The 23,973-nt window shown below is 42.0% G+C and overlaps 1 protein-coding gene across 1 annotated transcript in view; it reads right to left on the bottom strand.

Annotated features, from left to right (window-relative positions):
- Positions 1–23,973, bottom strand: part of T265_12500 (hypothetical protein) — a gene marked incomplete at both ends in the record, with an annotated part of 174,272 nt that overhangs the window by 30,321 nt on the left and 119,978 nt on the right. Inside the window, 9 exons of the mRNA XM_009164024.1 lie at positions 435–638; positions 2,286–2,430; positions 2,774–3,088; positions 9,332–9,502; positions 11,068–11,217; positions 14,876–14,929; positions 16,236–16,637; positions 19,891–20,062; positions 23,584–23,753. Of these exons, the coding sequence (XP_009162288.1) occupies positions 435–638; positions 2,286–2,430; positions 2,774–3,088; positions 9,332–9,502; positions 11,068–11,217; positions 14,876–14,929; positions 16,236–16,637; positions 19,891–20,062; positions 23,584–23,753 (1,783 nt within the window). The remainder of the gene's footprint in view (positions 1–434; positions 639–2,285; positions 2,431–2,773; positions 3,089–9,331; positions 9,503–11,067; positions 11,218–14,875; positions 14,930–16,235; positions 16,638–19,890; positions 20,063–23,583; positions 23,754–23,973) is intronic.

The following is a 23,973-nucleotide window of genomic DNA, read 5'->3' as shown; positions in this document are numbered from 1 at the left end:
TAAGCAAGACTTTTAACAGTGGACTCAGCTTTCACCATTCAGCATCAGTTTTCCGATGTTTAGGTTCCTGTATATTGATGATACTGAAACGTAAGTCAGCTTCACATTTTACACAAAGGTAAAAAAAAACGTAAAATAAAAGTCAAAAAAATAAAAACGGCCCATAATGGCAGAAGCGGTGCACAAGAAGATAGAGCAAATTATCTAATCCAACCCGTCGTCTAGTCTTTTCAGGCATAGCTAGTGTGATGAGCTCCCACAGCAGACCACAGACAACTCCACATAGACACTCCACAGGCCCAGAATGGACTAACTTATTACCATTGGCAGATGAATGTCCTGAAAATCTATGAACCACCATCTTACAGTCATAGCATGATCCCAGGGAACTATCTGTGAAAAATCGTCAGGAAGATACTGAAATAAGAACCTACCGTTCCATAATCAGCACAAGAACGTTGTCGCTGACTATTGCATCGTGTAACTGCACAACGTTTGAGTGACAAAGGCGAGATAAGCATTCAAACTCCCGTGCTCCCGCAACCCTCCCGATCGGATCGTCGAGGAAATAAAGCTTGCCCACATATTCTTGGTTTGTCTGCTTATCAATCAAAAGACGAAGTTCGCTGACATCGCCCCTGTGGGAGGTTAAATGCATTGTACTTTAAACTCATTGACAATGGCGCCATGACAGTGAGATTCATAAAAACATCAGGCTGAATTCTTGCTGCACTGATGTTATGCAGACTTAGCTACTTATCGCAGAAGTGATTAAATTGATTCAATGTTGGTTCTTTGGAAGAACCCCAATGCTGAGCAAAAGGAAACTGAAAAGCCTGGAACAATTTGACATATTTAATAAAGGCAGAAAAAATTGCAGATCAGTGCAACTGGAACATGGCCCACCGTAGCTTACTCAGTAAAGCCATAGAAAGTAATGCTTAGTTGTCGCACTGCCCCCATCTAGTAGTATGTGTCTTTCCGTAAAGACTTGCTGAAGTTGTTCTCAAATATACCTGTGTAGGGATCGGGTCTTAGGAAACCTTCACTACATGATTGGATGGTCCTGATACTCACCTACTCCAGTTGTTCGAATGACCGATAGCGGATACATGAGCCACTCCTATTTAACATACAGAGCTGTCCGACCACACACCGGTCAATCTGTATATCTAAATGAGTTCATTAATAATGGCTGGCCACAACTGAAGTAGTCTGTTTATTGATTACGTAACTTCGACCCATGTAGTTAGAAAATATGCCCTTGAAATCACGTTGGATGATTAACTAGCCAGTCGATGGTAATGTAGGATGTTTCGCCTCGGTGGCAAATTATTTGAACTGCTTATGCCAAACATTATTTTTTGAACAAAGTTCTTTCGAATATGTTATCGACGTGAGTAGTAGGCATGCCAGTCGGGTTTCGTTCACCAAGTTCTGTCTCGCAATCAACCAAATTGATGAATTTTTGGTTCGTTAATTCGAAGCAAGACATAGACTCCGCATTGCCAAAAATCAGAAAGTTTTGACTTTAGGTTTCGGCGGTCAGATGGTGGTTGTCAATTGGAAACACTTTTGGTGAATACACAAAGTGATATCGATCAAGATGGACGGAACAGTGTACTGCTGAACGTAGGCGTGCCCCGCGTTCGCTGTCAGACAAACTTGACAAGCCAATTTGATTGGTCTGTGGTCTGGACGCCCCAATCAGATGAAAGGTTTGGGATACCACTTAGTATATGTTTAATGCGTTGTTAGCTTTCTATTAGTATTACCAAGAGCCTATTCTGGATACTGTTTAGATCTCGACTATGGAAGCTTCTGAAGCGAGAGGCTTACTGAGAAACTGCGATATTTTGCGGTGATTTAAAGCAGGGAAACACCCGAGGCATACCATACATCGCGGAAAATGTCGGCGCGAAACCGCGGGGAAAATGGGACATCCGAATTTACGGCAATACCAAAAGGTGGACATTATATCCTGCCAGCTACCAGCAGTTGGAATCTTAACAAGTAAAGTAGATTCAACACAACCCATCCTAAATTTCTTCTGATGTACATAGGCTGCGCGAGTGTAACCTTCATTGTAGAACGAATATTGTAAGCTAAATGTAGCATAAGCTTTCTTCTACATCGCTAGGCCACTACAAGTTACCCAGCTCGGTTTAATACCGTAGCTGGCAAACCTTGTCGTTTCAGCTGACTTCCTTCAGATTTTCTGAGCGCATCTATTAATAGACTATTAACCACAAATTCACCGACAGTTCCTTTGACAATGAACTTACTTGTCGAGCCTTCGAAGCACGTAGTAATGCAATCCGACGTCGGTCCATCGAAGAGTTGGAGATTTTGGAATCGGTGATTCTGGAGCAGGAAGACATTCAAAGTCGAGAGTAAGAATATTACCAGAGCTGGAAGAAAGAACGGGACCTTCATACTTGAAGACAAGCGCTCACTTCAAATGTCTATAATCATCTCATATTACTTAAGTAATCCAAAAGTTAAGCACCAGTCTTCGATGACGTAGGGTGGATATTATCTGGTGGAACCATTTCATAGAACGTGATGGACTGAAGTGTTTTTGGATTTGATATAGAAGATGATATCAAAGTTCTGGGTTTCCAATGGTCTTTTCAGAGTTTGGTAATTTTGTGGCAAACATTTCATCACTAGTCAAGTGAAGCAGGGTACACCATTTTCTACACTTGCCTCTGATATGAAAAAGCGAATGGGTAAAGTAATCAGTGACATTTCTCTATCCAAGACAACTCACCTTCGATGCGTATGAGACAACTGGTTTGGACACGTCCAGCGATATTCTCAGCAACCAGGGTATAGAGTCCGGCGTCCTGATAGATACACCGGTCAACCGACAGTGAAGCATTAATTGTGAAACACTGTGCGTCCTCTTTTGTACGAGATATTCTAGATCCGATTTTTGTGCGATGTGACTCAACTACACGTTTGGAGTCCCGTGTCCAGTACAACGTAGCGGTTGGAACCGCGTCAACCCAACAGGGCAGTTCAAATGAGCAATGAAGTTTGACGGTCATCACAGGGACTGGTACTTCAAGAAATACCGGAGCGTCTGCAAAAGTGATCGGTGAGTTGAAAGTGTTCAGTTAAGGATTCTGAATGTGATTCTGCCAAAAGTCATGAGAAAGAGCTCAATACCCTTTCTTTAATGCATTGTGTTCAATTTTCTTGTCAGGTTTCAAGCTACTCCTATAGAGGTTCATAATACTTTCTTAGTTTAAACGCCCATTTTTAAATTAGCGGATGCATGATTGAAGGGCTATCTACTGGTTTGACAGTGAGTCCGTATGCGGTGGCGCTGCCATGTGCCGTTCATTCTATCGACTCTCCAAGTGTATTTGTTGAAGTGGTCATCTGTTTTGCACCATGCACTTCGTTTACTATTTCACAAGCAGCCAATCCCCTTCCTTCACCGAAAAAATTCCCAAATCACCGAAATCACCTATGGGAGAGTGGATTGAACTGCAATTATTTAATTTAAGCTTAGTACGTATAATCCAGCGGGGGAGTGCCAAAGACCAATTTCTTCAAAAACTGTACTCCTCTTCTTCTTGTGTTGCAGTTGTTCTTTGAAGGTTTTAGTCTCGGGACTTTGGTCTTCTGGCCTTTTATCATCCTTGAGACAGGTTAATGCAGAGCCATAATGAATACCATCAGCATCAAACATCCACTTCCCTACGCTTACACTTTCCGGACAATTCTGTTGCTAAAAACCCAAGTTAATGGGTGAACCAGACGGAATAAGCGATTCAAACCAAAATAGGATAAGAAGAACATGGTATCCAGGTCCACCATACTACCCGTGAAAGTAGGAAAGCCCTTCGCTGAGGAGTTGTTTATTAAAAAACACCAGCCAAACAGTTATAGGCTACTGGACAGGAAAACAAAACTCATATGCACCTTCTTTTTAAAAGCTGAATACCGGCCTTCTTTTTGAACACGTCTTCTTGAACTTTTTACGGATATTCGTTGATTACCACGCTAATGTAAACGAATGCTGCAAAACAGTTTCACAAATTCCGTAATAAATACCACCTTCCATTAGATCAAGGCAGAGTTACGAGAAAACCACATACTACCCACACGTTTCATCAGTTTCCACCTTTAGACCCGTAAGTGGGTTATAGATGACGACGTCGATACTTAGGAGTATAATGGTATGCACTTCCGTGAGATGTACACAACAGGTGTGGTTTGCAGTTGACTTTAAAGGAAGCGTTACATCAGAATCCGTTCCACGTTTTGCGAACCACTAGAATCGACCCACTTAACAGCCGTACTCTCGGAACAATGATCGGATGAAACCCAATTTTCCCCCGCGATGACCTAATGGACAGAACCGCACCCAACATAGAAAACAACAATGGGGTCAAGTGCTAACAGAACAACGGAGGCCGGATTACTTGCACCTAAACTACTGAGAAGCAACTTACGATAGATCCATCCTACAGAACGGCCAAAAGTAAAATGATGAATGATAGGGACCCGACAAAGTCACATGATGTGACAAGAACAATGCATGCTATACGACAAACTGACAAGGCAACCTTTCTGACAGTGTACCTTCACTTCATTCCAGACCGAGCTCCAATATGTTATGTAACCGTTTTCTCACCCCCATCTTGGTTACTCTTTCGGCGAAACTATTGTGCGTTTAGCAATAAAGTCGTGATGAATTGGAAACTAATTATTTTTCTAGCATTTTGACCTCCGTTTGAGTGTTTAGACAATCCTCGCAACCGTGCTATAGTGACAACACCGATAGGCCGCACACATGAGGTGACCGATCATTTTCGCCAGTGTCATCGTTCTACCATACGGAATTTCAGTGGTGAGCGGAAAACAGTATGTAGAGCGTCCTTCAGTACCAGCACAGATGGCGTGAATACATATACCCAGCACAGAGGCGTGAATACATATACTCTATCTGCAACATATAAAATTGGATGGCTATCTAGCAACAAAAGCAGGATTATTAAGGGTAAATTTTGAAGGTACCATACTGAAGGTAAACTAGACAAATATTTTCCTTCATCTGACAGGACCTTCCTCTGAAACATCGAAATCCACCTGCGTAGGAACCATGAATTTATTCGTTGAGATTGAGCAGTGGATCTTAACCGAGCGGCAAGTTTTGTCATACACATTTTGACATAGACTCATGGTGTCACTACTGGAAAAGATAGCACACCAAAACATTATGATTTTTCTTGAAACTTCATTATCAGATACTCCATTTCACTTCCCATTCAGAATGACCAAACCACTTCCGTGAAGTGGACGGGCCAACTAGTAGTTCGATTGATCTCTCATTCCGTTGATAGTATTCGAAATGTTTTGGACGCAACGTGCTTTTGGTTGCTTATTGTTACGATCATTTATTGTTCACTCTGGTCTGCTCTATCCGGGTGTCACTATAACCTTCAGTAAATAGGGTATGAAAGGTTAGCCAACTAATTGTATTTGAACTGCAGCGTTTCCCTACCTGCCTTCTGTACTGTTCAGTATACTGCTGTCAGTCACTTACTGGACCGTCTAAAACAAACGTCATGAGTTTGCACCAATTCACTCATGGTCATTCTACCCATTCTGACAGTCGGCATCCAAAGAATATTGTTTATGATACAATGCATACAGTCTCCGCGTTTTCATTTTTGAATGGTGATGCTCAAAAAGCGTGTTTGTATGTCATTGAAATACTCTTGGTCTAATTAGACTACAAGAGCAGGTAACTTTCAAGTTTAACCATCCTAGCAGGCTTCTTGCCCGTATGAGAGTGGAGTCCTATTTCCGTTGAGTAAATTGTCAATCAGTGACACTGAAATACTGATCGGACTATCGATAACCACGTGTATAGTCTCATGAAGGACAAATGGAGGGAATACCTGTTTATACATAATTTGCCTTCTTGTTTCATCTGTCTCAAACTCGAAACTTGCAGCTCTACGAATCCTGGGACAAAAGAATTTCTGATGATTGGACGAAACTTCTTGTCAGTACAGGGATTCCTTGGCTCATCGATTATTCTTCTTTTAACCATATCGGATGATGATCGACATTTCCCTAACTTACTTTACACAGCTGGACTGCGGACAGGCACCCAACACCTAATGTGACAAGGAGTGATCCGAGTAGGAACTGAGGATTTCAGTAATTAGAGATACCAAGCACCGTGTGACCATTCGGTCATTGGTCCTTAAGTCTGAATTTAAGTTTGTTTGTCAAAGTGAGTGAAATGAATTCAATGAATCTACATGAACAGGACTGATTTGGTTGGCTATCAATCGAATGGAGCTGGAATAAGACAAGTATAAGTATACTCCTTCTTAAAAAAAACGTGCTCTGGTAACGAGTTTTATGACCTGAATCTAAAGTAGATTTAGACTGTCTGTTTTATTTTGCACTGTTCAAGTAACCTTCTCCATACTCCGAAACTGTAACATATGAATAGGGCAAATCTTTTCGATGCACACCTTTTGCTGGCTCAAACAAACAAAACCAAAAAAATCGATCACAGCGGTATTTGGGTGTTATCAAATCAATGCAGTTGCGATGCAAAGTTTTGACAGTGAACCGTTGAAACAGCTCTGATTGTGCATAAGGTCAGTAGGTATACGATGAACGTGTATTGTAATGGCTGGATCGTATGTATTTACTGTGAACGTGTGAATAACTTTGCGTTTTTAGCTGGCGATAAATCAGTCTCGGCACTATCAACATTTTTCCGTGGCAAGTTGACTTTGCTTAACACGAAACAGTGGCCTGTTGAACTCCGTCTCCCACGCACAAATAGCGAGATGTCACGGAAAATTTCTGAAGTGGTGCTGTTAACCTGCGATGATTACAACGTGCAATTCCAACCGTTTAAGATGATACCATGCACTGACAACGTCTTGAGATTTAAAACAGAATGACATAAAATAAATCAAGATTTTCACATAAGAATGACTACAGTTAAATGAAATTAATCGTTCTTTTGAGTATGACACTGCTCGTTCTGAGTGGTTGTGTACCTATACAAGATGATACAATCATGACTTGTGATCATCTCAGACCATGGATGCAGTGTGGTAAAAGATCATGGACTAGTGGCAGCAAAGCCCCGCACACGCAGTGTGATAAATGCTCGTTCGTAAATGCTCGTAAACAAGAGACCTAGCTGAAACGAACCAAAATTTCCCGATCGTACTATGCTTTTGAGTAGTATTTAATCAAGCAAACATGTTTCATGCAGGTCGAAGTCGATCAAACCAATGAGCAATGACAACCAAAGGCAGCGACCTCAGTGAATCTGAAATTGACATGGTATTTGAAATTTGAGTCCATCTTGCAATTTTCAAGCAGACAGCACGACAAGCTATGTAACCATGAGCTTTGGAAACGAGCTCCGTAAATTACCATTCACAGTTCGTTTGCCCGCCTTCTCATAGCACAGCAGCCAAACGATTTCTTGTACTAGGATGCAAGTGGAGCCAGAACTAACCGTGATCCGCTATCCCGATTTTCTGGCTACACACCACACTGATTGATTGAACAACAGCGTAACAGCTCCGTGTGTCTTCTAGGTGCGGGTAGTTGTTAGCCTAAAACGGAAGAGAGGACTCCGTCCTCTCGGCAATAGTAGGCACTTTCAACCATCGAGGATATCGGAGACTATGATCCAAAATGTTCCAGCTTCACCGCCGCTGATCGACGGCAGACCTATGCACTGGTCTCGGTGAGAAATTAGGCATCGTCCTGAGAGAAGTAAAGTTACCTGGATTAGTCAGAAGGAACCGGATGCTGTCGCGGAGCTTCCATCATCGTGGTGGGTTTTCATCAAGGGTCAGAGGAAATTAGCTTAAGTTAAAAAGGATAGAAAGAACCTAGTTTATAAGACGGTGGTTCACAATGTTGTATGTACGTGTGCGAGTGATTCATTTATTCTCTTCGAAGTTGCCCCGTGTGGGAAGGGGTGAAAAGTTAAATTCTACACCACATCAGCTTAACAAGGAATAAATTTTTCAGCGGAACTGAAATGCGTCTTATATCTTCATCGTTCTTCTATATAAACGGTCAAGATTCCAAGTTTGGTGTATGTGCTAGGTGTCCACATGGCGTGGAAACAGGTCTCATTTCAGATAACCATAAACGCCCCATCTCTAACAAACTCTAAGAATTCTTTCTGAATCTACGAGGATTCTTTTTTCCGGTCAGTTATTTATATAGCTGTTTTGGGTGCAGATGTTTATGGATTTTGATTGCTTCAATTCAAAGCGAACCAGTGATTTGCTTTCGTTAGAGACTCCGTTAATTCAGGTGAGCTCTTTGTATAATTCACAGCGTAAAGACAATCCACAGGTACCCCACCTACGTACACAGGTTCAGATTCTTGCAGTTAGTATGTCGATTTTACTGGTATGCTGTTCTAAGCAAGCCAAAACCAATGTTCCTTTACGAATTCACGTTGACTGAGAAGAGACACCCGACAAAGACTTATTCATTGTTAATTTACTTGCAAACAAAGTTTCTGGTGTAGGTGAATGTTATTCCGATCACCTCAGACAGTTATTTTGGATCAGCGAATTCGTTTATTCGCTGAAACTTGGCATCGTATACATATTTCTGATGAAGCCACAACTCCCTTTTTATGTAGCGATTTAACAAGGATTGCAGCTTGAGTATCTCATTCATCCATTGCTGCTGGACGATTGCACTGAAATTTGACCTCGCGGATCTACGCCATCAGCATACAACACTATATCGAGAAGAGCCAAACTCCCCGTTAACAAAGCCAAACAGATAAGCATGAATTGGTAGACTGTGGAAATCGGCACATCTCTAGTTTGATCCTATTTGGGTTTTTGGGCGCTAACTCAGCTGCGCGACGGTCTGTGATGAAAGTCCGCTGATCTTCCCCTACTCGTCGGTTGTTAGTAGTAAAAACTAACAAATCCTTGTAATCCTGCGACGAAACGTACTCAACAATCTACTCGCCTGATTCGGATCCCTTAGAAATTTTAAGCAGAAACCAATAACTTCGGTTTTGTCTGGTCTTCACCGTTTGAATGATAAATCTATAAGTGCCTAGGTGTAAATCTACCCCTAGTTAACATTTCGCGCCAGCAGCAGCAGATGGGCAGATCCAACTCCGCTCCACCATTTGGAACATTCTCCACAAATAAAGTGATGGTAACTGTGGGTCAGAAAGCTTTATCCTGAATTTCGCCATTGACCTCCACGTAAAAATAGACGTCCACTAATGAGTATCCACTACCAAACATTGAAAGAAGCACAACAAAAACAAGTTACTCACCAGCCTTTTTTACAATAAATTCCTTGGTTGTTGATCCACGAATATTCACCGCTTTGCATATGTACACACCAAAATCGCTTTCTGTCAAATTATGAACTTGTAAAACTGCAACATCGGAAGTCTTCGATACATAACTCTGGTATCGTGACAGCCTGTTTTGTTGCGCGGATTCTGTGGTGAGAGAGAAGGTGTTATGGTATGAACATATTTGATGAAATAAGAGATTCTCGTGCGCAGGATAAGGGAGTTCCCAAATGGGAAACTTCAAGTGTGACCACACGAAAAACGGGCACAGTAGAAACAAGTTCACTATATCGACTGACGAGGAAGGTGGTTCGTGTCCAGCCTCACGGTGATCGAACGACTAGACTCAATAACCTCTATGTATACGACTTTGTGCACTTATCAAAAATACTACACAAAAAGTCAAGATTTTCGGGTCTCGATTACGTGAAGCATGCTGAAAGTGTCTGAAGGTGTGTTTGACAATCGATAACCTCAAGTTAGGTACGGTTATTAATGGTGTTGACAATTAATGGTGTTGTGACAAAAAAGACTGCCTGGAATGCTCCTTCAGAAAGATATCGATCAGTTCTACTGTCATAGGTATCGCCGCAACCACAGGTGAGCCTACATGTCGAACAGCTGTAAGACAGTTCACCTGGTTGAACCTGTACGTGCTTTCTCCACACGGTTACGCCATCGAAACCCGAAAAACTGCTGATTTCATGTAAAGCATTGCTAATAAGAGCGCAACAACCCAAATTATGTAAACAGATGCTATCGGTTCGAGCTGCCTGACGGGCGCGAATCTGAATCCGAAACACCCGTTTCCTCAGAGTGATGTATTTCGATGCAAATAACTCCTTGTTACTATCTCTTCTACTTATATGTGTTGAATGTTCAACTTCCGCGATTGGTGGAAATAAATTGAAATGTTGACGTCTCACAACTTACAGAATTCAACCGGTTTGACAAAATGGATCCAGGAAACGAAACGCTTCAAATTTTCCAAATCTAGATGCGCTTTTTGTTCTTCAATCAATGATTGTTTCTGAGACTTCTTAACATGGTGCCCAGTGCAACGTTCCCTTCGAAGTGGTGACACAGCGAATGCACTCAAGCTACTTATAGGAATCATCAGTTATTCAAACTCGTTAATTAGAGCACCTGACTTTCTGGATGTTGTCCAGCTAGATACAGTTACAAACATCCCAGCTGTCCTAAGTGGGGCACGCTGACTCGCTCAAACACACTTTCCAATCACGACACTTAGAAAACACACGATCCCATGAACCAATATTGGAAAGTATGTGGTGTAAACTCGACCAGGATGTGCTTTGTTTTAATCGAACGGTTCAATGTGTAAGATTCATTCTGCTATCATTAAAAGCCAACCAACGGAAGTGCAGTTTTTATATTCTCTTTGACGTTTGTCGGATTTCGTAGTGCACGGACCTATCGAGATGTTCACAAAACTAACACATAGCAAAATGCTCTTCCTGTTTTTGCAGTGCAGTCGAGTCTATTGGTTTGTATAAGAAGCCCTTAAGTTCAAATTTAGCTACACCAGGAACATTACGAGGGTCTAAAATTCGACGGTATTCAGTGTTAATCCATGTAAACCTTGTGAAAAATCGTGCCACTTCTATGGGGAATGTGATTAGCTTGTTGCGGAGACCAAATATAACGAGTTAACCAACAGACAAAAAGCTTGATAAAGCGACAAGACTAACCAGGAATCTCAATGGGTCTACCATTCAGCGACCAACTGAAACGAATATCCGCGTCTGGTTGGATTGTTTGGAGATTGGACCTCAGTTCCAGACGACCTCCGACTGGAGCATACAATACTGTGCCCTTGGGATCAACGAAGGTAGGTGACACTAAAGAGATAAGCAAGAACGACAAATTATCTTAGTAGTAAACGATAAAAAGAATATGGGAATCACCTTTTTGCCCTTTAAGTATATTACTCCGTGGCAAGTCCTACACAGGACGGCGCCTGTTCGGTTTAGCCAATCTCATTGGGAAATTTACTTCGGCACAGCCTCTAGAAGCAGTTATTTCCATGTTGTATCACACCGAACAGAGTAACCTAAGTATTCCCAAAAGAGGGATCAACAAAAAATACATTGCATCTGCACATGAATTGTTTGAAGACTATACGATCCCTAATTTAGTGTCTTCATTCAAGGGGCAGGACCAAATAATCATGAGGGGTGACCTACTAACAAGCAACAACCCCTTAACAACTGCTCTTCCTTTTGTTTGCAGGGAAGCTGATATATTGGAAGCTGCCACAATCGGTGACGCAACATTATTATTCATACCGATATTTACAGTGTTTGTACAATTAACATGTGCTATTTTCATTTGAAGTTCTTATGGCTCTGGAAACTAGGTATTGGAACACATTATAGATGGCTACACTAACTTACGTTTGGATTGTGTTCAATGATTCAATGCTTCTGAGTCACAAAAATTCGAGATGAACTTTATTAGTGAAAGTTAATTTTAAAAAGTTGTCTCCACTTGTATGAGTGTGTACTGTTTCGTTTAGGAGCGTGATAGTTCCCAATATATTACTTTCACTCCAACAAGGGGAGGCTATTGCTAGGAGATGCCTTAATGCTCGGTCATTCCTCAAACTTTCATAGCTTCAGTCCCCTGAATGAAAACTGTTTGTGCACAAAATCCTACCCCCTAGATGACTTCCACAATGCCTACTCGTCGAACTGTTTTCTTAGACAGATGATTCAAAAAAAACCATCGCCGTTTCCTTTGAGATAATCTGAGGCAAATTTGTTCGCAGTTTTCTGGTAAAAGAATGGACGCTTAACTCCGCGTCATTCTTTGCAGGATTCAGTTTCTGCTGCCTGTCTTGATATTTAGTCTATCTCACAGTATTCACCATATATTTGAGTGACGAACACTGATATTCACCTTCATACCTTTCGTTAGCCGGACTATTTTCACTTTTTTTTACTAAACCACACGAAAAACTCTTGGAGTGTCACGTTTTGTAATGGAGAATTGCAGAACCGATCCACACAGTTTAACAAACAGGACAAGTAAAATTAGCTCCTAGTAATACCACACTGCACTTACATGAAACATATCTTATGGTACATTGGCGTATAGCTGTTTGTCACAATGCGTTGTTCTAAGTGTGGTGCACCTGGTCATAGCAGTCATCTAGGCCTATCTGTATCGCAATAGTGCTAGACAGGTGGCAAAAGCTGAGCAGTCGAAGTCACGCTGTCATGGCAGCGGAAACGGAGCTTCGAGGTGCAATGGCCCACACATTTGTATTCCAGTTTCTCACGGGTCTCCCATTTATCGTAATTGGTCTACCGAGCTACGGACACCGTCACAGTCGTATTACAGCACTGATTATGGATTGTGTTTTTCCGATACTAGAAAGTGACCGCGTTGAAATGGGATCTGCCTTGTCACCACTGTAGCCTAACAGCATGAGTCTAGGTACCTTAATACACCGTCTCAAATAAATTCGACGATTTGCTCAATTAGTAGGCAAATATTGGATATCTTATTCATCTGGGTAAGAATGGCTGGTTATTAGCAAGATGAGGACGTATTCTGACGACCGATGACAACTATTTAATTAACTGATAAGGGTCAGTCATTGCAAATCCATTGTCATCCTCGTGGAGAGCATTGTACGCATTTCCTGAAACACAACTTGCCTCGTGTTTGGTCTTGAAAGGCTTGTTTCTTTGGACGCGGAACACAGTGTGAATACCTGGAAAATTGTCTTCTTTGTAGAATGTTGCCATTTGGAAAATGAATTACTGTACCTTTGCTGACTTATAAATCATTTGTAGGCAATCATTTGTAGGTGACAGCCTTTACTAGTCCGGTCCGTACAATGTGGTGCGATTTCTCCAGAATGTTCGCTCCTACCTGATTATCTAATGTGTTCCACCGTTCAGTCTTTAAACAAATTTCCAAGTTTGGAGAGTAAAACGGCTCGACTGCGACTTAAGATAAAGCTAGAGTGGACCAAGCAGACCAGGCGTCAACAACTGTTCAGAAAGCTTAAAGGAAACACTTTCAGGAACAAAATAACGACAAACTATGAAGTAATTCACAACCACTCACACAGAGCCGACAATAAAGGTGTGTATCGAGTGGTGATAAAGCTACAAACGTGTCAGATCAGCATACAGACACCGAAGATCCGTACAGGAATATCTCTCAACTTCTCCCAGGTTCTTTACCCACCAAGGAAATGTGCGCAGTAAACAGGTGATCATGTACTGCGCTATACACATACACCATTCTACTTTGGAATAGGATAGGGTTAACGAATGGCTTATGTGCCAGTTCAAAAATTACCAGTTCAAGCAACCTGAAACATTTATTTGCTCCATTGATTTTCAGCTGGCCTGCCTTGGATGTGGAGGATGACCGAATCTCAACGTCAGGTCTACTTTAGTTTCGGCACTATTCGACAGGACGAAATAACTAAGTAGGATTTCCACACTATATATGTGTGACTTCTTTCTCCTGGGTGCCCTCGCTGTGTCACCACGTGAATGCACTGAAAACTACTTGAGAAGGTCCGTTCTCAAACTGATTGATATTCCAGCTCCCTGGTCAGCTTACAGTCGATACGGATTGCCTGTTGTAATGTATCAGTCAAAGTAATGTCACAGTATTCCTCCGAATCTCCAAGAGAGTTTCCTGTTTTCCACCCAATGACCATTTGACAAACGGATAGTCTAGAGAAATACACTCATTTGCAAGCAAATTCGGTTTTGCGGGAGACACACCTGGAACCCAGCTGAATCTCTCGTTTATGATGTTGAAGAATTTTCAGCAACCTTATGAGTAGTGTGTCACGTCTAAACGGATCTTCCGTTTTTAGAAGAAACTACTTCAGCTCTGCTACAAATTACTGATGGACCGGATCCACTCCCGCTGATCACAGATTGTAGACCTCTGAATCAAGGTGACGAACAAGTACTGCTGTGTAGTTTGCAATGCAGAAGCTCATAAAAAACGTAAACGCTCCAGGCAAATCCTCCAGGCAACTCTCACTTCAAGAACAGATTTGTGGATGTTTTCCTTGCTGTAGACTCTGAGCCACAGATTGGTGTGATGGGAAATGTGTGCAATTGACTGTTTTGAAATTCCAAGCTTATCAGTGTTGCTGTCGAGCGATTCACACCTACTGATACTCATATTTTTCTACGGGAGAGCTTCTGATAATGAAGCCCAATCGATTTACACCACCTGTATCCAATTATTCAGTGATCCTTCGCCTCTAGGTAAGTCCACCTCTGCTGGACTTCGGCTTCTAAATTATTTCTGCTAGAGTTCTGAGAACAATAAATTTGTGGTATCCAGGACCAAAGTTGTAAGGCTACTATCCCGGTAGTCCCTACAGTCACGTGAATGCATTTCAAAGGAGAATTGTAAGTCTAGGAATGAGTGCGTGTTTAATGATTATCTGCATGTCAGTGCTGAGCGAGGAGTTTTAGAGATAAACGAATAAAACTTCAAAAATCAGCTGACCTGGAGTTGCTTCGTGGATAGTCACTATTGAAGCAGACATTCGTTGTTGTCGTTCTGTTCAAGAAAGAAATAGAATGTAGGAAAAACGGTCAGAGGTCGTTGGCCTTTCAAGTTCAGAATAAGCTTTCCCAACAGAATTCATTGAAGTGATAGCAACCTGGAAACATACTTGACTAGTCCATCTCCATAAGTTATACAAAATAATCGACGGTCCACACCAAAAAGTAAACAAAAGGTGTGAGATACCGGGACGGAGCAAAAATCAAGGCCTGGTTTCGCAGGTAACTGAGGGTATAGTACGCTTAACTGCCTTGAAGGTAAAAGACCACAGTATATAAATCAAACGAGTCAACGAAACGGAGAACGCATCATGGCTTTTGTTGACCCAGTTCAGTCACAATAACTGGTGATCACCTTTTTGGTAAGGCCAGCAAAACGGATACGGCGTGGAGATGACAAGTGAAATTACGGTGTTCTTAAAGACTACGTTTTGAAGGCCATATACTGCGAAAACGGATGATATGTCTTTGTTTTTCCAGTCGTCTAAGCACTTTCCAGGATACTTATTCAGAAGGACATTCATTGCCTTGATTACAATTGCCGTCCAAGGTAGCATACCTGGCTACCGCTGGTTCATGCCAACTTAACACATGATCACGGGTATTTTGGACACTTGACTCATCCAGTAGCTTATAAATTCTGCTATTCGTTGCACACATATGTGCCTCTAACGCCGGGCAGGTTATATTAGTAAACTACAAGCTTTGCCCCTTTCGGTCGCATACATATCGCCATTAGCTTGTAACAGGAGGATCATCTTGTATGCACATAAGGTGAGCTTACAGACAGTCCTTCACACATACAAGACTACAGTTGTGATCCTTGACAGGTTGACTGAAGAAAGAAATGGGTACAAGCTGTTTTGGTATTTTCCACCAGTCAACTATATGACCTGTCTGATAGGAGTGAAGATGAATGTCAACCATTTCTCGCAGTACCAGACAGACGAATTATTTTTATTGAAAGGAGGATAAGAGGGTTGCAAAACTCTCGACAATCTTTTAAAATGTGTGAGCGCTTTTTTCTCCAAATGTGCCCACTTCACCTATTATTAATTATTCCTATAATTAATTGAAATAAAATTATTAACAAGGTTCCATTAGGCTGGAACTAATTGGTACGATAAGTATATAACCAGATGCCTCTCGTAAGAAGTTTCCGGCAACCGTGTTAAACCCGAATATTTTCTAATTTAATATACTGGAGGCTGGCCTCGAGGAATGCACGTTTTAATAAGCAGGTTATTTAACATTAATGGAATGTTTGAAGTTTTGTTCCTTCCTCTCCATGCAACGCTTACTTGCTGCTAAGTCGACGAGTTTGCGAACAGACTGACTTGGAGCTCCTCGACCGTAGGCCGTCACAGCTACAATACGAAGCCAGAATTCTTGCTCCGGATCCAGGCGTCCCAACGGGAGACGTGTTCGCTTGACGTTAGTCTCCAACACCCTCCATACTGTCTCGTCATCATCCGCTGCGGACTGTCGTGATGCGCTGTGATCTGCACGCGGAACGGGACTTAGTGCCAGGCGTGATGCATTGGCCACTCCACGAACCTGTACTTCGTAGGTGACTGGTGTCAAAGTCTTTTCCAGACTGTACGCCCGGGGCAGTTGCCACACTAATTCCGGAGCTGTACTTCCTGCTAGGATATCAGCAGGCGCTTCAATTGATGGTCGGATGAAACTGAGATCAGGAATAACTGTAAACAGAAAATTTCAATTTTGTTTGCGTAATAAATAGAAGAAACTGAAGCAATATCCGGTGTGAAACATTAGGGTACCACATCGATGTACTTTCTTCTTCCACATAATCAGCAAGCAGTTTGAACTTTTCAACAGACCTAGGTGACCTTGCAGAGTGCCAAGATCAGGATCGAATGTTTTGTGGAAACTGAAGCGATCTACCCGGGTAAACATGCTTCGCGCGCGTATCATTTTAGGTCTAAAGGATATAGATTAGAGAACGCATAGCCAGTTGATCAAGTTGGGTTTTGTATTGAAGACCCTCCACCACACTGACTAACGTTTCAGTATAGCTCCTTCGGTACTCGGAGAACTAATGTTGCATTAGCAGCCTCTTTACCGGTATTAAGTCTCATGTGCACTTTATGATATAGCCATATGTTTCCGGCCACTCTGCTTGAAATTTACGTTAGTTTTGTAGCAAGATCTCCGCTGGAACAAGGAACAATACGTTTCACCAGCAAGTTATCCAATGACGAAAGGATGAAAAATCCGAAATTCCTGGATGAAAATTTCTATTCCCCAAACTAGACTGATTTAGGTGACGTCAGCTTTCGGTTTATTCGAAAAGCGCAACATGGGTTTAAACAGGATTAAAACCTAATTGTTTACTGCTTCGTCAGCTATTTATCGGTGGGATTGCCATGACTAAATTAATTAAGTAGAATCACATTGTAACATGTAATTGTGAAAACTGTTGAGGGTGACTTCATATCAACACAGCGATTTAGTTTAACCATATGCTAGATAGTATCAAACTTTCGAGAAAAAGGTGTTAACCCACAACAGCCATTCATTCCCGCCTTCAGGTCAATGTACGTAAATATATCCTTTGAGCCAGACTGTTTTGTGAGCTATCAAATAGTCGAGCATATGAGCAAATTGTCTCAAGTCTTGTTAGATCATACAGTGAGTTTTATCGGGTTCATCTGAGTGAGATCGCGACATATTTCGTAGACGAAGTTCCTGTTTCAGAAGACTTTCATCAACCTACATACATTTGCCTTTGCTGGTAAAATCACCTACTACTAGGACCTTTCTCCCGCTATCCAGAATGCCTTCCATTTTGCCGACAGGGTCTCCACTGTTCACAGCTGTTCATTAAAGCTTTTGTCTAAATATGAAATAACACAGAATTAGTCTAATTCTACTCTGTAGCAGACTGTTATCTAATGATACTTGTGTAGAGATAATGTGCCGAAATACTGGTAGCTGGGGTGTGTTCACTAGTTGTCGGTCAGATGGCTATTGATCTGTTCACCGGCAATTAACTTGCAAACGTTTCGTCACCAAACGGAGAGACTCCGTCAGTACACCCAGCTGCATACTGTGCAAAAGTTGAAACCTTATGTTACTTTCGATAATGCACCCTCGTAGTTATTATTGGCCTCATGTGGTTTATAAACGGCGGTTTTGAGGAAACAGCTTCCAAAACCGAGGACAACTATCAAGCCAATGGAAGCAGGTTCTGAGCAGGTTCTGATTGGTTCCCCGTCTGTCTTATAACCTGGCCAATTTTGTGACCTGTTCACTTGGCCTGATGAAGCTTTTGTGTCAAAAGCGAAACGTTGTCCAAATAAAAACTACCGATTGTTTACCAAGCTCTTCTGAAATGAAGGTTCTGAGTAACTTTATTCATTCATATCATGTACTTCGTACGAAACACAGGAGTAATATGATGACTTGCGGAGAAAGAGGGTTCTGGACCACTTTTTAACATCAGTATTTGGGTTAACTTGAGTTACATTTACTTCCAGAGACACGACTGCAAAAAGGTAATGTCGATCTGTTATGGCGGGCAGTCCTTTGCAGGAAAAGATGCACATGATTCGAAACGAATGCAACAGGCTTTAGAATATTACCAAAAAATTTTCCATTCTTTCAGACTGGATTTGAAAACAGTACATTCCACGTCTTCCGATCGAACTATTTTCGGCAATTAAATGTAGGTAAATCCTTAAGGTAGCAAAATGTTGAATTGTCGAATCAGCTTAACAGCCTCCGCGGAAATTGTTCGTGGATTCTACCTGCCCCCACCCTTCTTCCTTGGACAGTGACAAATCTTTTTATTGATGCAACTGAAGGCATGTTATGAAACGGCTATCTATTCATTCCACAAATCCACGGATTCATACACGATTGTCTAGAAAATAATCAGACTTAAATGCCACGCGGGTGTCGGGATCCCTTGTAGAATTCAGCTGTTCTAGAAAAATGTCCCTATATCACCTTGTGCAAGAGGAAATACTTCAAGCAGAAATCAGCCTTTCCATGGCGAACCTGAGATAAGGCGTCATCTTGACGCCGCTGGCGTCCGAAACATGGTTCACAAAAATCAATAGGTGCTGCACGCTCATCCTACCTATTTCGTGAAATCATGAAGTACTGAATGATGCGGATATTGAAGTACAGCATTCAAAAGGGGAAACCGAACTACAAATTATCCATTTTGATGTGGATAGAGTTGAACACTGGTAAATGGGTGATGAAATTTCGGATTATCCAACTTGAAACTATTCGCTAGTCCGTTTTACAAGATTCTGAAGAGTCTGACAGCTTTGATTCGCCCCTCGACCCACGTCGTTCGGAGTTGTTATGCAGCCCGTCCTCCAAAAAGCATGCGTGTTTCTATAACCCATGAAACGTCACACTGATGGCTCCAGTGGAGACTAAAATAATTCCTCGTAAAACAGAGTCGTTAGCTATTCAGAGATCCCTACAGATGTGGGAATCCTCATACGAATTTAGCATAAAATCCTTACTGAGGATTTCCCTGAGTAGTAACCTTTCTTCAGAAGGGATTTTCTTTAAGAAGGTTATTGTACCGGTGTTTCTAGAGTGGTGTGGATAGCTTGCTAAGAGGCTACATCATCGACCACACCTAAAGTTCTCGTATCGTAATGCGTAATTATGGTGTTGATGTTGTTAAGCGAGCACAAAAAACAGACCGCACGCACGAGGTAAATTTTCACAAGCAGATTATCTAATTGTCCTATTTTTATCGAATCTCGTGTGCTTTGTCGATCAGTAATGATGACATGATAATGCTATACTAATCTTTGTGTTTTCAGTTGATTTTAAAGATTCTGCAGCTGTTTACTGACTACCACAACGGGTTACGTTAAATCACATCCGTTCACCGAAATAACACGCGTTCCATTAGAACAGTAACCCAGACTGCGCGCACTTTGACTGTGTAATGCGACTCACCAACTTGCGGCTCGACTCGAATAGAACGAGACGGTATCCCAGTTCCAAACTGGTTCGCGGGTAAAACACGTACGTGATACGCTTGTAAGGGGTTTGGTTGTGCCCATGTATAATGTGGCTCTTTCAACTGAGTGGCAATCGTTTCCCATTGGGGTTTGCCTTCCCGTTGAACCTAGATAAAGAGGTGAACGTCAAAATGTCTTACACCAGGTACATATAGGAACACAATGAATCAGTAAATACACACGTCCGCTATTCACAACCGACTTCTTTTAAATTTTAGCATCAAGCTCAAAAGGCTGGATGTAGAAAACAGTTTACATCAATCTACATGACATCTTCAAATTCAACACTAGGCTCATGCGGACCATACGGAAGCAAGGAGGTTGTGAAAAAATTACTGGCCAGTTATATGAAAAGCTATGGCAAAGATGTGGCCGGCTACCGAAAAGCTCAGCCACGCAAGGAGTTTGCTTTAATCGGGGCGCATTAGATGGTCACCGATCGGATCGATCGACTGACCACTCCAGGTTAAAGACTGCAAGACCGCGTAGTCGCCCTACCAGCTGTAAGCAAATAATGGTTGGATTTGGTTAGAGGAGTGTTTTGTTTCCATCATCCGTTAATTAGGTTTTGTCAATTATCAAGTCCACCGTGAAGCTCGACCGTTAGTTAAGCAAACACACAGACAATCACTAGTAGTCAAAATGTTTTGACTAATCCACAGGTGGTTAGATAAAACATCGTCCCAATTGCACAAACTGTGTCCGAATGGGAATGGGAAAAGATTCTTAATCCAATTTTCCTCAAACTGTGTCAGCACAGATCTGAAAGATCCCTCAAAGGAACCAACCGATGATCGTAACTCAGCCGTATCAACAAAGTATGGTGGTATTAAAGTTTTGCCTCGCAATTAAAAATAAAACATATGTTCTAGATGATTGACTACGGCACCGTGAGGATCACCGATTCCAGAGGCTGATACTTAACTGTCCATTTATGTACACGGAGATTAGTACAGTATAATGCGCAACGGGAAATACACCAAAACCTCAACTTTTTCAGGTAAAAGGAACCTATTGTAAACCGTTTTTGGCAAGCTGGACATAAGCTAAAACTATCAAGCACCACCGATAGCAAGTACCTATTTTGATTCATCTGTAGTTCATCTCACCTCTCACGCCTGACGAATATGCGTGGTATCAAGTTTGTATGTGCCCACTCGCCATCCAAAGGGCCAGCAATCCAGGCAATCTTGAGAGATCAGTAACACTTCAAGTGGCAGTTTCGTTGAAATTATCTGTTTTACCATTGACACAACCTAATTCGATCAAGAGATTCCCTGGGATTTGGAAAAAATGTTGAAATAGAGGATTGTGCATCTTCTATAGATCATCACTTCCACCGAAAGGATTGCGTTCTTTGAGCCCACCGCTCTAGTAAACATTGTCATAACACTAACTCCCTGCCTTGTTTTTTTACTGAGCCCGTCATATCTCAGCTGTCTGCAGCAGGCAAGTTTTATCACGTGGGCAAAATCGATAACACATGCCGTTCAAGCCTACGTTTTTCACCAAAATTGGTACATAGGCCGTCAACCACTGACAAACAACCGAAGATTCATTAGACCTTCGTGCGAGGATTCAAACAGTTTTCCGGACTGGTACGTTCCTAGACCTTTTCGCTGAAGACGTCACTATCCCGTTACATCGCGTACGATCCACGGTACACAGCAAATCAAAAATATGCTCCAGCCGAAAATACACACGGACCACCTCATCAGTGTGCTGCACATGAGGATGAGTCATACGTTCGGCCATTTCCTGTTTCTTGTTTAACCTCCTAGCTGGATAACGATTTCCAACTTATGAGACTAGCCAATGTGTACATTTATATTCTCCCCCCATACTGGTCATCCGTACCCAAAACCCCGGCTAAAGAGACGAATTTAAGCCAGCTTGCGAGACAATGGCCAGAATGGTATGTCCTCTGGATTGGATACAAATATCCGGGAACTGATTTCCCTGGAACCGACTTACTGTCAACTTTTCCGTGGGAAAAACAGCTTGAGTAGTTCAGTAATAGTGAAGATGCAACGACAGTGCTTCACCTTTTGTGTGCTGCTTAGATGATGCCTCAGTTGTGCGGTATGTTAATCGGTTGCCTTGACAGAGATGAGTGGACTAAACGACGAATACCTGCTTTGCTAAACCAGTGCTGCAACTGAAGTAAATAATGTAAAAGTTTGTCTCATATTTTCACGACAACAGACCTATTCGGGCATCGTCTCAAAAGGTCAAGTCAAAAGGTTAAGAAGTCTCGGTGGACAAGAAACCCTTTTCTGACCGGAAACCAATAAAAACGAATAGCAGAACTTTTGAAATCAGTCCTGCGGAGGCAAACTTTTATGTTGCTCCGAGTGCTAGAATCTGTGAACTTCTTTTACTTCAGTGTGCATCTAAAATACACACTACGGAGTTTCCGAGTTTTCCTGAATGCACATCCAAATGTTCCGGGAGAAGTAATCCTTATCAACGACCTTATCATTCCCTGTAATTTAGATAAACTATGTATAGCCAAACTAGCATTTGCACGTAAGCAAAACATACCCTCGGTTCACGTGATCCAAGCGACATCTCACTAACTCTTCTTGAAAGCATAGACATTGTCTGCATGTCAAACTCGTGGTCCTCTCTGAAAGGGATTTGAACCCAAATATGTCCTCCAAGTGGCCCGTGGTTTGAGCCAAGAGACAGTCTTTTGAGGATCAGAAAAATCGATACTAGTTTTAGGAGACAAACAAAAAGTGTCCACTTCTGCTGGATGGTCTCTCCTGAAAGCCGTAGCTTACCCGTGACTAAAGAAAAACGTGAATCTTTTGTAGACACGGACACACTGGTTCACACTGAGCTGCGTGGATGGTCTAATCAGCACTGAGCACTTCCAGGCAAGCGTGTATTGTTGACCGCTGCTGCGTTCTTTGGCCATAATCATCACGGCATTCAATTGCTACACTGGAAAATTTATCACAGTTCGCTTCTCTTCTCTTCAGCTCATCTGAACAGAGGACTGCATATACCGGTCCAAATCCACATGGAGACAGCTCTCAGGCTGACATGCAAAATAGGTCAGCGATGTTCTTTTCAATTCGAAATTAACCGTCATATTGGCACCGGTTTCGTAGGCAAATGAGTGACTAGTTCGAAAGATATAATGAAAGTTTTTGGGGAAAAGTTCACAGACTGAGAATATCAGTATGACAACAATACATGACATATCGCTGCTTCAGTTTAGAGGATTTCGCAGCTACAAGCCCGGAGTTGTTGAGTTAACCTGCGGACGGCACTCTATCTTATGTTAAAAGATGAGGGTCAGAATAATCATGCAACTGGTAAGAAAACTACAGAAGTGCAAGTCATTTACGTACCTTTCCCTTCTGAGGAATATAACGAATGACAAAAGGGTCAGAAATGTATGGATGGGGTAAAGAAAAACTCTTTGCATGCAGTCAGTAAAATCTACTTAACAAGAGCCAACGATGCTTTCTTCCAAAAAATGGCTGCATTTTGAAAATCTGAGTACTCATTGTTGAACATCAGGTTCAGTGGCCCTGCAACTTCTAGCTTCTAAATTCCAATATTCATACACGACCAATAAATAAATAGTAATGCTATTAATGCGAGTCAAAATTACCTGAACGGCGTAGTTCATTTCTTTCTGCAACGTTTGCGGAGTTGTCAAGCCCAAAGTATGGGAGGAGTAGATCTCCTGCACATCCGGCTCATCCCAGCTAATGACGTATTCTTCCACCGTTTCGACGTGAACTTTGGGCTTGACAAAGGTGTAGTCCGGTGTCATGGCATCTATAAGGGTTTAGAGCCAAATATAAAACATCAGTTCGTTAAATAGAAAGAGTGACTTTTTTGCTAAGTAAATGAGTAGGTATGAGAAAACTACTCACAAGGTTGCTGGAAACTCTTCGACAGTCCACGACCGGTTTCACCCTTCTTGGGGCTAATCAGGTAGACGCAATCCCCGAGTTTCCGTCAATCTTATGTTCTACTTGAACCCAAATTGGACTGT

Source organism: Opisthorchis viverrini (genome assembly GCF_000715545.1).
Source record: "Opisthorchis viverrini unplaced genomic scaffold opera_v5_2, whole genome shotgun sequence".
Taxonomy (NCBI): Eukaryota; Metazoa; Platyhelminthes; class Trematoda; order Opisthorchiida; family Opisthorchiidae; genus Opisthorchis; species Opisthorchis viverrini.
The sequence above is the reverse complement of the archived record's forward strand: the minus strand, read 5'-3'. Positions and strand labels throughout refer to the sequence as shown.